This window comes from Podarcis vaucheri, assembly GCF_965113315.1.
Source record: "Podarcis vaucheri genome assembly, chromosome: 1".
NCBI lineage: Eukaryota > Metazoa > Chordata > Lepidosauria > Squamata > Lacertidae > Podarcis > Podarcis vaucheri.
In genome coordinates, this window is record NC_138759.1 from 46,626,686 (window position 1) to 46,640,791 (window position 14,106).

The following is a 14,106-nucleotide window of genomic DNA, read 5'->3' on the forward strand; positions in this document are numbered from 1 at the left end:
AAACTCACCATCAGATCACATGTCTGTGGCCACAGCATGAACCACAAAAATCATACATCTACTGTTTCATTTAGAATATTTTTTTCTTGTTTTCCTCCTTTAAAAACTACGTGCGTGTTATGGTCAGGTGCGTGTTATAGAGCGAAAAATACGGTACTTTTGTCATACAATGCTATGTGAAAGCCATCCTGCTAGGACCCTAAAGATCTAGGAAGGGCAAGTTAGCTAGCGGTTGCATTGCTTTCATACTGATCTTTAACTAACTGCCACTCAAGGTGTAAGAGCTCTACAAATATGAATCTAGAACTTGCATTTTTAAAGACAACCATAAAGCTTGAACATAGGCTTATAGTCTACTTGACATTTAGGATAAAATCCAGAGCCATTAAGATGGGAGTTTAACTACTCAATTCAGGTGGGATGTGGACTGTCACTTTTGTGTTTTGATTTAACATTACAGAGGTCTATTCCTTCGAGCCCAAGTATTTGTCTCAAGGGGCAAACAGAAGCTGGGGTAGCCAATGACATTCAGTTGCATTTAACGGCACAAAAGAGGCAAACAGCTGAATAGCTGTGCCAATTCCCTGAAAGGTGATATGCAAACCATTCCCATGCAGCATAGCTGCAGCACACACCAAACACACACTTGCATCCAATCAACAAGATAAATGGCATTAAAAAAAAAATCTACTGCATTGGAAAACGGCACTGGCAATGCAGTCCAAATTCACTTCAGATGCAGCAACACAACAGCTTACTCAAACAGTAACACATACATTAACACACTTTCCACACAATTCAAGAACACTCCACAACTCCCCCTCTAGCCACTTCATTTCTATCTATTTCCTTTCCAAGACTAGTTCCCCGCCCCCCACAAAAAAAGCACAATGTTTCTCTTTCAAAATTTTCAAGATAATTTCAACTTACATGTGGAATGGTGCCAGAAACCCAGAACCAAAAACCTGACGGAATACATCATCCTGATGTACCCATTTCACCATTCCTACAATTAACAAATTACTACTATCCTTTCTGTCTCCATGCTTTTGGCAGAATCTGAAGGAAGAACCTCAAGAGAACAGAACCTCAAACCAAAAAACTAAAATATTCCTGAACTAAAAAGAAAAAAAAATACAATCTGAATGAAGAAATTCTGCAGTTCTAGGGAGAAATTACTGCAGTGAACTGAAGCAACGGGACCTTCTATCGTTTTATAATAAATTATGAACATGTGACATGGTTTAGAACAGTTCTTCTCAAATAAAGACAAACATATGGAACCAACTTTTGTTAAGACATGACTCAACCTTATTGCTAAACCAATTTGAAAATTATCTAAGGCAGTATTCCCTAACATGGTGCTTTTCCACTTGTTCTAGACTACAATCATCCCTGATCATTGGCCATCTGGCTGGGGCTGATGTTGCAGTTCAACACATCTGGAGGCCACTATGTTGGAGAAGGCTGATCTAAGCATCCCAAAACAGATTAAAGGAAAAACTGTCTTCACATTCACCTTAAAAACACACACATACCTCTTATCTACTAAAACAACCAAGAACGTAAGTAAATAGTGCAAGTTGTGCATCACTTGCAACAATTTAGTAAAACACACACACACACACACACACACACACACACACGAATACATTTTTGCCAAAAAAGTTACCATCCTCTTCCAGTAAAGAGAAGAACCTTTGAGGACGATGCAAAATTAAAATCCATTCACTGACTAATCCTCAAGACAAACACTGCACTCCACATAATTTTCTTACACTCTCCCTGGCTCTGCAATTTCATTCCAATCACATTCAACTAAGGAAGATATAAAAACAATCCTTTTTTAAAACACACACACACACACTCTTATGTGTTCCCATCTATGGACTGAATGCACTAACAATCTGCTCACTTTATTATTTATTTCTGATGGTCTCATTGTGAGAAAAGCTCTCAAAGATGGCAAGAGAAAACAACACACCTCAGAAATCTCCCGCAAACAGATTGCAGGTGGTTACCACTATTCATTGGAAAGTTTCCCCCTCTTCAACAACAGAACCCTAGCAGCAAGCTGGTTTGAAGACAGTTTGGACATGTGTGAAAGGCAGAAGGAGAACACTGTATCTTGAGACAGAGATGGTGATTTCAAAGGGAGAACTTGTTTCACTTCTCTGCTAGCACAATTTCTTAAGATCATGGAAGCCAGATTTGTAGGTATTGGGGTGGGGGGTGATATTCCTTTGATGGTCTGTTTCACTCATCAAAAAGCTAAGGCTTAAAATGCAGTAAGAATACTGGAGTGTGTTCCAAAAGTCCTTAATATCTCCAAGTTCCTTGGCAAGCTGGCAAGCTGAAATGCAATCTCCAGCTGTAGGCCTGTTCTATATCTTATACCAGGCATCCCCAACCTGCGGCCCTCCAGATGTTTTGGCCTACAACTCCCATGATCCCTAGCTAGCAGGAACAGTGGTCAGGGATGATGGGAATTATAGTCCAAGACATCTGGAGGGCTGAAGGTTGGGGGTGCCTGTCTTACACCAAGCTGCTGAGAACACTTTCCCTATGGGAGCATTAACTTTCACTTTTTAAATGCTGATTTCAAACACACATTGCTCTTTTAATATGTAGGCATAATCTGAATTAAGAAAACAAACAAGTCAAGACCTACACAGCCAGACAGCTCTAGATTGTTATTGAGAATTCCAGTTTTCCTCTGAAACGATCCAGAAAAAGACTGAAGCCAATGAGAACAAAAACACTGGCTGAGACCAAACTTTATGAACCAAACTAGGAACTGCTACCTCAAAAAACCCCCAAACACCACTGCGCGTATGCACATTTCTTGCCAACGCACATGCACACCTTTCATTTCTTTGCATTGTGACTACTGTTTTAAATTTGCATTAGTTTCTCAGGTTGCTACTTCCGTCATTATGCACCAGACGGTGGCAAAAACACACACACACACACAAAATACTCTCAGCTTCTGCTTGGGCTCCTTGGACTTCACAATTTTGCATTTTACACCCCACAGCATTTTCTGTTGCATGGTAACGTTCAATCATGTAGTCATCAGAAACAAAACCAGATTATAGTAGGAGACGATGGCCATCCAAAAGCTCCATTGAAAATACAGGATGCTGAACAGAAAGAAGTGGGCACTCCAAAAACTCAGCAATTTAAAAACACCACAAGGTCATCCATTTACAAAACAAGCTCTTAAGAATCAGGGGCATAGTCCCATTAATGTGGTAAGAAAGCACTGGATGCAAACATACAGATAACGAATGTTTAAAAGCTGAAATCATTATCTGCACTCGTCTTTTTGCATCAACGTGCTTATCAATATAAAAATAACAAAAAAGTTCCATTAAATCGGTAATACCCCCTAAGTTATAAGAGTACACCCAATGAAATCAATGGACTGAAGTTACTTCATTGATTTCAGCAGGTCTATTCAGAATTAGAGTAACATTAACTATCACCCAATGTGTTTAGAAAACAGCTATTTTGCTGTTTAAGCAATGCAGTATTTTGCACCTCATCACAAACCTCTTTGTAACAGATACAGAGAGGTACAAGGACTGTGGCAACTCACTGCACAGATGTGACATTTGCAATTTAAGATAACCCACTGAAGATCAACCAAAAATAAAAAAGGAATCCATTTCTTCTAATATTCCCCATTAATATCTTTCATCAAAAGATCTTATAATGAAAGGAAATAGAGAGCTGAATGCTTTGTTGGTATTTCTAGTCTGAGTTGTTGTTTCTTTATTTAAATTGTTTAAAGCCAGAAGTGTAAAATGCCTGGGCAATCCTGCGTACAACATAAAAATAGATGGCTCAACAGTGTTTTTTAGGCACCAACGTGAGTACTAATAAAGGCTTAGATGTGCACAATGTACTTCTTTGATAGGATAACAGGAATTTTTTGTTTGTTTCTGCTAACAAATTAAAACAATTTGTTTGGTCTGAGTCTGTTCATCAATCCCTTCTCTATAGAGTTGCAAGCAAAATGCTGCCTCTGTAGCAAAGAAAGAAAGAAAAGAAAATGGCCCACGTCCTTTTTGCAGTCCAAATATAAACTGAAGGTGGAAAAAGGAGAGGGCAAGAGGTGGACAAGGCATGGAATACTTCCAGTATATAAAAGGTACTTCCCAATGTGGGAGGCAAAAAAAAAAACAAAACACCTTCATGAGTCAACCTTGCTATCTTCTTCGGCATGTTTTTCAATATGTCCCACAGCATCCTAGAGAAAGAGAGATAGATTTCACCAGATTTCTACCAACCTGTACAAACAATACTTCTACACCCATGTTAAGATTTAAGCACTTTTTTTGTTCACTTTTGTTTTAAGGCAGCACTGTACACAGTAGAAGTGGGGAGGCTTAGTGTAAATCAGGACCTCATCTTCCTGTTCCATCTATATTTAAAACTGTGCTATTTGTATCTAAATCAGGCCCAACCTTGCTTTTCGTGTAGGCCCAGTCCTTTCTCCATATATCAGGGGCCATCAACAAGGTGTCCCTACAACTTCCATCAGCCCCAACCAGCACGCCCAAAGTATTTTTGCTAAAACATTAATATGCTATTTGTTCCTCTATCATAACCAAACAGCAGGTATCCACTGCACCTCAATTGTTCCCTCTCAAACTGATGGTTTAATCCAGCTTCTTCTGCTACGTACCTGCTTGGAACATTTCCGAGAAGTGAAGAAGGCATCACAATTCTTCCAGCGACATTTCAGCGTTTGAAAATTTGGATTTGTATGGTCATTTAACAAATGCTGTTTCAGGTGGTCCACAACTCCAAATATCAGTGAACACCCGTGCCACTGGCGAGAGAGGTTTTAAGGCAGACATTAGAGAGATGGAATGACAATGGCATAAAAGCTCCAAAGATTTTTATTAGGTCAACCAAAATGTCACTAAATAAGTGTGGCAACTTTTAAGCTCTCTATAATTATTCATTGGGCTTGATGGTATATGAAGTGGGAATAAAAAACTGGCTGGTGATGTAGCCAGAGTCTGGAATGTCGGAGGCAGTAACAGACATTCATATGAGGCTATGTTACGCTACCTTTTCCTTTTGTGCGATTTGTCCTCTGAACGTCTGCAATCTTGTCACATGACCCTTAGCCTCACTAACAGCAACTTCCCACCTCAAACCCTGCTTTGTTTACCATCTAGCCCAGGCTTCCTCAACCTTGGCCCTCCAGATGTTTTTGGCCTACAACTCCCATGATCCCTAGCTAGCAGGACCAGTGGTCAGGAAAGCTGGGAATTGTAGTCTCAAGACATCTGGATGGCCAAGGTTGAGGAAGCCTGATGAAGAATTCTGGAAAGCTCGAAAGCTTGTTCATGATCCTGTAACATTGATTGGACCTACATATGGATTTTGGAAACAACAAATATGTTTGGCGTGGTTAATGCTAACAAGAGATGGAAGAGGGGGTCCCATGCAAGCCCCCCCCCATGTCCCCAGACATGTCAGCTGCTCTTGAGATCTTCGCACACCTAGTGAAGATGTCTGTAGAGAGATGTGCATTCAACTGAATGCGCCTGTAAACTCTCCCTCTTAACCTGATAAGGCAGAGTTCCATCTAGCACAGAAGTTTCTATGTGGCTCAGTTGAACACACTTAAAAACTCTGTTAGCACAGACTTTTGTGCTAATCTCTCAAGAGCATCTGGAAAACCCAAGGGAGGGGTTTCCATGTGTGCCCCTGCCCCATCTAACCCTTTGCCTGGATAAGGCTCACGATGGAAGCCATTCTAAATGGTCTAAAGGAAACAAGAAAATCCTTTACCCAACAACGATAATTCTGCATCAAGTTGAGCCGCACAGCTTGGATAGTACCATCGTAGCAGCCAGTGTAGATCTGAAAAAGAGAAATTGATTTAAATGGTAACAAAATTAAAGCATACAAGGAAAACCAGCATGCTAAATGTATCAATCAATGCTGATAAATTTATAACGTCATCCTGAGCTGAACATTCCTGATTTGATCTGCAGGAGTTTACAAACCGGAGCGGGGTGTGTGTGTGTTATTTTTTGGATTTGTTATTCTTTCAAAGAATCTGTACACATGATAAAAAAGGGCCAATATTAAATCGCTTTCAGTTTTAATAGTTATGAAAAAGTAACAGCTGTTTTACAGTATAGTCACATTACATGTGCATTTAACTTGTGCAAATTCAATTGTATGTGCTCAGCTCCAGCTTGTAGATTTCTGTGTAGCAAGACTGCTTTCCTTCTTCTCTGGGGTGCTGCAGCAGCAACCCAGTTTCCTCAGGTGTGACAACCAATGGGGAAGGGGTGGGGTGGGCTGAGACAAAGTCAGAGGGGAGGCAGACAGAGAAAGAGATGCAGGAAGAAGAAAAAGGCTAGAACGGAACTGCAGCTTTTGCCTGCAACTCTTTGTCTGTCTTCCTCTGCTCAAAAATCCAGAGAGTGCTGCTGCAAGTCAAACAAGACTTTGGATTTGATATCCCGCCTTTCACTCCCTTTAAGGAGTCTCAAAGCGGCTAACAATCTCCTTTCCCTTCCTCCCCCACAACAAACACTCTGTGAGGTGAGTGGGGCTGAGAGACTTCAGAGAAGTGTGACTGGCCCAAGGTCACCCAGCAGCTGCATGTGGAGGAGCAGAGACCCGAACCCAGTTCCCCAGATTACGAGTCCACCGCTCTTAACATAGTCAAATAATCTGCCCTGGAATAAAGCAGGACAGCTTCATATGCTCCCATAGACAGCTACAGATGTACGCTTTCTTTCTTTCAAGGTGGAAGTGTCTCATGAGGCACTGCTTGGGAAGTCTTCTGACATTTGAGGGTTTTTGGTGGGGGTGGGTGCTTAAAGGCCCTATCGTTTCATAGCAGCACCAGGCCTGTGGAGAATGAAGTGCTCCTCCCACCAGAACGAACCAAGTATGTAGTTAGTTTACAAAGTACCACCCACAAAGCAAATGAGAAGCAGGAGTCACTCCTGGATAACCGCAACCGCAGCTAGAGAATCACTGATTTTATGGAAATTGAGGTATTCGTTACCATGCTCTTGTGAATGGTCATGCACATAATCATATCCGAGTGTCCTCCGTAGACTTGCAAACGATCGTGGGACTTGGGACAAGAAAAGAGAAAGAAAAATGTTGTATTTGAATAAGCTGAGAGTTCAGCATTCATTAAAAAAAACAAAACAGCTTATAAGGAGAAGATGCATGAACATTATGATAAGCTTCTAGCTCCTGGGTGTTGAATGGTTTCTTTAAATGTAAAGGTTCATCATTGTTCCACTCGATGTGTATGTCTTTAAGGGGCCAGAGCAAGGGCCAGAGCAAGATAACGAGACCCAGCTTTACAGCTGTGAAACGTAACAGGTGCTGCTGAGTTGTATTTGATTAAGGCGTGTCAGCATCTGGGTGTAGTATATAAGGAGCAGCACCTAGCTCTCCCATTACCCTGGGGGATGGGTTGGTGGTTGGGTCTGGTTTGTTGATGTATTTAGTGTAAATGGAGTTTTTGTTTTTGTTATTAAAACCTTGTTTAAGTTATTTTTGAGTCCCTTTTTAATGCATGGTCTCCCCAGCAAGCTCTCTGCAGCGCTACCATACTGCAAAAAGCCAACATCGGGGTGTCCCATGCCCCATGACTGTACCTCACTCTTTCTATAAAATGCTGCTGCTTTCTGGCAACATGAGGGTGAATGAATTAGATTCCCTCGAGAAAAAAAATTAAACAATGGAAGGCACCTGGGAAACCTCACAAACCTTTTGAGGGCATGACAAACATGTAACACAAACCTAAGAATAAAGATGCATCTAGCAAAGGATTGTGCTGCAATCTCACTTGCAGTGGGTTGGATGCAGTGGGCAGGAACAGGCCACGCAGCAACTGCACAACTTTTGCAGGACTTCTAAAAAGCCCAGCTTGGAACTACAAGGGACGTTCCAAATTAAATCTCACCAAGCCGAAAACTGTATGGGTTGTATTCCACATAGCGCTAAGGAGAGTGTCCCGTCAGGGCCAGTATTTCTGCCTACCCAACAGAATTATCTCCCCTCTCCTCCTCCCGTGTGCTGTTCTCGAAGTTCTCCTGACCCTCTGGAGCAGATCTGGAGAGGGCAGTGGGGCAGGAGAGGGGGGAAAGTCCTGTTGTGCTGGATTCCACTAGGAGAGGAAGAGGTTTCAGCAAAAGCAAAGGACACCACTCCCCACCTGCTGCCAGCAGTGGTATGTCACCACAAACAATAGAAATTAGAATAAATATCTTCTTTTTTTACCTGTAGCTCATAAACACGAACACATTTGTCCAGGCAAGCTGTTAACATCACTTTACCCAGGATGTTCACAACTGTCACTGCATGGTTGTGTCCTTTGTAAATCCGCACCAGCTCTCCAGTCTGCAACAAGATAATCCATACTAAATAAGTGGATATGCAAGTGGTCAGCATGTAGACTTATTACATTATTTCAATCGCAATACAAATCATGTCTTTTCAGAAGTAACTCCTAATTAATTCTACAGGCTTACTCCCAGGTAAGTAAGCTTACAATTGCAGCTTTATTTTTTTATTTTTACAAAACACGCCTTCCTCAACAGAGCCCAGGGTGATGCACAAAAGAAGGCAAACAACAAAATAAACCAACAATTAAAACTCACCAAAAAACTTTAAAAAAACAAACCCTGCAACAACTCATTAAAATACAGAAGGGGTTTGCCAAACAATATCAGGAGTTATAGTATCTCCCTAGCAGAGGACAAGATATGATTATCAAGCCTTTATTTTACTATCCTACTAAGGTGGGTTCTCATATAACTTTGCACAAAATACACAGCACACACACTGCTGGTTGTAATAAACTCTGCTTCCCTTTAGAACAATGTCTTAAACCCTCTGGGGGAACCATGGCTATTTGTACACCCTTTTCAACTGACATACATTGCATGTGTCTTGTACTCCAGTACAAAATTTAGGATGAGAAGATACCCTTAGGCTGCAATCCTCTGGAAATAAGTCTCAACGGGAATTTACTTTTAAGTAGACATGGTTAGGATTGCACTGTAAGACAGCTACATATGCCTTTAGGAAATCTGCAGAAGTGGTTAAGAATTTGGTTTCATTAAAGTAGCGTTACAACATTTTCGTATCTGCAAAGTAAATGCTTTCATCAAAAGCGAGGAAGTCTGAAATGCTTCCTGCTCCAAGATTCAAGTGGAGTGGTATTTGCTGAATTTTAACCATATAAGCAACTTACATGTATATTGTGGGCATGGACAGACTGGTCACTGGAACCACTGAAGACCAGATCATTCACAACCTTTGAAGAGACAACCAGACAGACAGATTATCCACAACATTTCATCAACAGATAATAGCTTTCTTTCACCCACACTCTCTTTCACAATTAAGGGCTACTGTGACAATCCAATTCAATATGCCACATTGAAAAATGCATTAGAAAGGCTGACAGAGGACCAGTTGGGGTGAGTTGAATCCCAAATCAGCCAAGGATTCAGTGGGGAGCCTTTTGACAAATTACTGCATTTCCGTTTCAGCTCCTTATCAGGGTTATCTATCTATCTATCTATCTATCTATCTATCTATCTATCTATCTATATTATTTAACCTTGTGGTATTTTTTTGTTATGTTTTGCTTTTTACTTTACAAAGTTGTTATTGTACTTCACCAGATCTTAACCTATTACAGTATTTGTAAGAATGGATTCCAAATATCACTGAATTTGTTCATGGCAAGTCTGCGTTTATATGCAAGTTGTTCATATGTCACAAGTTTGTAGGAGTCTTCAATCCAATTGTAGAAGGGAGCCACATTTTTATTTGTCCAGTTCATCAGTATCAGTCTTTTTGCTGCGGTAAGGGCACAAAGAGTCTACTTGTAAGAGTCTACTTGCCCTTTTGTTGTGCTGGGTATATAATTCAAAAGGATATTTTGCTCTGTAAATGTAATGTTGTTCTGTAGTTCTGTTGATAATTTCAGTTAACGTGTGACAAAAATCTTTCATTATAGGACAATGAAAAAACATGTTTTAGAGAAGCATTATCCCTATTGCAACTCCAACAGTTAAGATACCTTAGATAGCTCTTTTTTAAACAAACGTAATGGGGTCCAGTATATTCTAAATATTACTCTTTGTTGCATCATTATTTATAACTAAAAGCAATTATCAACAACTTTCAAAGGCTGCCACAAAAAAGGAGAGCATAATATTCACTCTGACACTCACGAGATGGTCATTATCATCACCACTTTATACAGCACAATCAAACAACAGCAGGCCAGCAAGGTAAATGGTGCAAGTCAAGGCTGAAGGAAACTGGCGTTTTCACATAGCAGGCAAAGAGGAAGGACTGTATTTTTGCAATGTTGTACCGGACAGCTACACAGCACGGCAACAGACTGAATATGATGGCCAAACGAAGTAAGCCTATCCCAAGGCTTTGTGCCTGAGCAAAAGGGTGGATGGTGATGTTGTCAATGGACACTGAGCTTATACAAGGTGAGGAAGGCTTAGAAGGAAAGGTGAGGGGTATTGGGAGATGGCAAACTTGCATCTATGCAGAAATACTGGATAGTCTGTTGTGGATTATGGAATATAGAGGGAAGAACTGGGTTTCAGCACCTTACCAGTGGTACCAAAAACAGTGGAATTTGATGAAATCACCCAAGGACAATGGAGAGACACAGAGAGAGAGAGAGAGAGAGAGAGAGAGAGAGAGAGAAAGAGAGAGAGAGATGTAGAGACATGAAGAAAGATTCCCGAGAGATCCCAACTGAGATGGAGCAGGTTGAGCAAAGCAAGAGCTCTCTGGAAATGCTGAATGAGTGATGGCAATCACGAGAGGCCCATATCTCAGTGGTAAATCACATGCTATATTCCTAACTATAAACATCTGGAAAGGAGGGAAGTTCTTTTACAAGCTTTGAACTGCTGTCAAGAAGCAGAGAACTTGCAAGAGAAGTCTGCCCACACAGAGCGTTCCTTTCAAGTTACTTGCCTTCATACAGAGCACCGTTTTGCTATGACCTTCAAGGGTTCGAAGCAACAAACCATTCCGGGCATCTCGCACACTGATTGTACAATCGTAGGATCCCACAATCAGCAACCTCCGTGCTCCTTCCTGAGCTGTGGCAAGACAACTGATTGCCCTAGGAGCATGGCACTCAAAGTTATCAAGCGGTTTGTTATTCTGGAAAAGAAAGCACACACCACACACACACACAAAGTAGGAACACAGTCAATGTTTCCTTACTAATCCAACTACATACTAAGACAGAACTATCCAGAGAACACACTGGAAATGCCACACCTCCTCAAATTTCCTTAAAAAAAAAAAAAGATTAAGGATACTGGTTTTGCCCTGAAGTCTCTGATGCCTTAATTGCTTTGAATTCTCTGTATTGCTTTTATGGGATGGATTTAGCTAAGAAACATAATTTTCTTAGCTGTCAGTCCTACCCACTGACCTTCGAGTATGTCCCACGAAACTTAATGGGACTGAATTCTAGGGACAGGACTGCACTGTCAGAGAATCTATGGACTCTTTCCACGGCTTGTTTTGCATGTACGCTTGGTTTCTGCTTTACTTTTGCAGCCACAGAAGTCAAGTTGCAACAAGTTGCACTCAAAACCCTAGTTGTCCTATTCAGCTTACCACGAGCACGGTTTCATAATTATGTTGCTAAGGCTGCTTATATAATTATTTTTAAATGTTTCAGAATAAAATGCTTCTCTGTAAAATGACTTTCAGAAATCAGTTTCAGAAATACGGTGAAAGGAAAATATATGAAGCCAGTGAAATTTACACACAGGCCAGATCTTAAGGACTGGTTTTCTTAGAAGCCAAACAATGCCATGGTTTAGTGCTAAATGAACGAACTTAGCCACTTCCTGGGCTTGTGACACCTCCACCCACCCCTAGCCAAGGAGAAGGAGTTCAGAAGTTTTTGCATTCCCTTAGCCATTTCCCCCCCATGTTATGTAAACCAGGGATAATAGTTTAACACCAATATGAAATTAGCCATAGTTAGTGCATATGCGCAAGACCCAGTTCAGATTAAATGACAAACTGAAAGTAAGCATATGGAAAGGCAAAAGCTTTTGGCAGTTCTCCAAAAGTCCACAGGAGGAGGATGTTCACATGAGCCTGGGAGGCTAGGCTCATTCACGTAGCACTAGACCAGGGATAGCGGACTTGATGCTCTCCAAAGGATGTTGGGACTCCAGCTCCCATTAGCGCCAGCTAGCATGGCCCATGGTCAGGGATGATGGTAGCTGTAGTCCAGGAACCTCTGGAGAGCATCATGATGACTATACCTGTGCTAGATCATGGTCCAGCATTGTGAACCAGTGTGGTGTAGTGGTTAGAGTGTTGGACTATGACCTGGGAGGCAAGGGTTCAAATCCGTACTCAGCTATGAAGTTCACTGGATGACCTTGAGACAGCCAGTTTCTCAGGCTAACCTACTTCACAGGGTCGTCGTGAAGATAAAATGGAGAATAGGGAGAACTATGAGCTCCTTGGAGATATAAATGTAAATAATAATAATAATAATAATAATAATAATAATAGCACTGTATCCAAATGATGCAAATATGACTATTACCAAAATATTACCATAAAATAAAATTTCTAGTTTTGCATATACAAAAGAACATGGTAAATGTTTGTCCTGACGTCCGTGTGCATTTGTGCTGAGAGAAAACCACCAAAGCTAATTGCACCCGAGAGCAGGTACAGATTACACGCATTCTGAAATATCTTCCATTTCCGTGTAGTATATTTCAATTAGAGTATGAAGTGGAGAATCACAGAAGATACTATCAGCTCCTTCTTTGACTGCAAGATTCAGCTTAAGGAACCCCTGAAATCTTTGCAAAGTCCGCAAATCTAGCACTGCTCATGTGACTGGACAGCAGTGCGAGCAGCTATTTATGAGTGCAAATAACTCAACACCGGCACAGGTTCTAATGGAATATACCCCTCTCGTACCAACCTTTATATTGAAAGTGGCCACGCTGCCATTAGCAAGTCCGGCATAAAGAATTCTCCATCTACTGTGCAGACAGAGTATACGATCGTCCAATTTAATTTGATCCACAAGTTCCCTAGTCTGGTAGGAGGAAAACAACTGTTAGTATACAACTGATATTTTCACCATCATCTTTCAATAAGTGAACCTAAAGAAGAAACTGAGAAACTAGCTTTGTTTATAAATCATTTTAGTTATGAGAGGCTCTTCCAGTTTGGAAGCAAGGAAACAAGCCTTTGGCTCGTATGACACAAGGCTACAGGCCCTCACTCCAAAGGGCTCTCTGGGGACCAGTGGATGAAGTAAAAACCTAAAATGTGGACTTAATTGCACAAAGATTCCCTTTTCATGTGGAATTCTATATAATCTGGTTCACTAAAACATGCACATTTCAGTCTTCTTTTAAGTTGTCATCACATCTGTAACCCCCTCTTTAGATATAATTGGCTTGGGTGAACACTTACCTTGATGTTGTAACAATTTATATTGTGGTCACTGGAGCCCGAATAGAGCACTGCATTCTTCCCTGTTGTCTGAGTCACCAGGATGCAGTTCACTTTTGAGGTGTGCCCTTCAAAGACACCAACACACTTCCTGCTCTGTGAGAGGCAGAGAGTTACAAGGTTGAATTACTCAAATCATCATCATTATCATCATTTTATTTGTATGCCGTCTTTCCACAGTTGAAACTATGCTCAAGGCAGCTTACAACATGACAAGAATAACATACCGTATTTTTTGCACCATAACACTCACTTTTTTCCTCCCATAAAGTAAGGGGGAATATCTGTGCGTGTTATGGAGCGAATGCCTGCAGGTGGCAGGGGGGGATCTGCTGCAGTCGTGAGCAGAGGATCCATGGTTCCCTTTCCTTTCCTCCTCTGTGGTTACAAAGCATGGATCCACATGGATCCTCAGGATTTTTGCATTGGGCTACTCCAAACTCACTGTCAGATCACATGTCTGTGGCCACAGCATGAACCACAAAAATCATATATCCACTATTTCGTTTAGAATATTTCTTTTCTTGTTTTCCTCCTCTAAAAACT

At 41.1% G+C, this 14,106-nt stretch overlaps 1 protein-coding gene across 1 annotated transcript in view; it reads right to left on the minus strand.

Moving 5' to 3' along the window:
• Positions 1–3,743: 3,743 nt before the first annotated feature.
• ZNF106 (zinc finger protein 106) overlaps positions 3,744–14,106 on the minus strand; it is a 30,982-nt gene continuing 20,619 nt past the window's right edge. Inside the window, exons 12-20 of the mRNA XM_082229452.1 lie at positions 13,522–13,688; positions 13,022–13,138; positions 11,023–11,214; positions 9,260–9,322; positions 8,284–8,403; positions 7,052–7,123; positions 5,815–5,886; positions 4,694–4,840; positions 3,744–4,255 (exon numbers count right to left, since the gene is read on the minus strand). Of these exons, the coding sequence (XP_082085578.1) occupies positions 4,199–4,255; positions 4,694–4,840; positions 5,815–5,886; positions 7,052–7,123; positions 8,284–8,403; positions 9,260–9,322; positions 11,023–11,214; positions 13,022–13,138; positions 13,522–13,688 (1,007 nt within the window). The 3' untranslated portion in view covers positions 3,744–4,198. The remainder of the gene's footprint in view (positions 4,256–4,693; positions 4,841–5,814; positions 5,887–7,051; positions 7,124–8,283; positions 8,404–9,259; positions 9,323–11,022; positions 11,215–13,021; positions 13,139–13,521; positions 13,689–14,106) is intronic.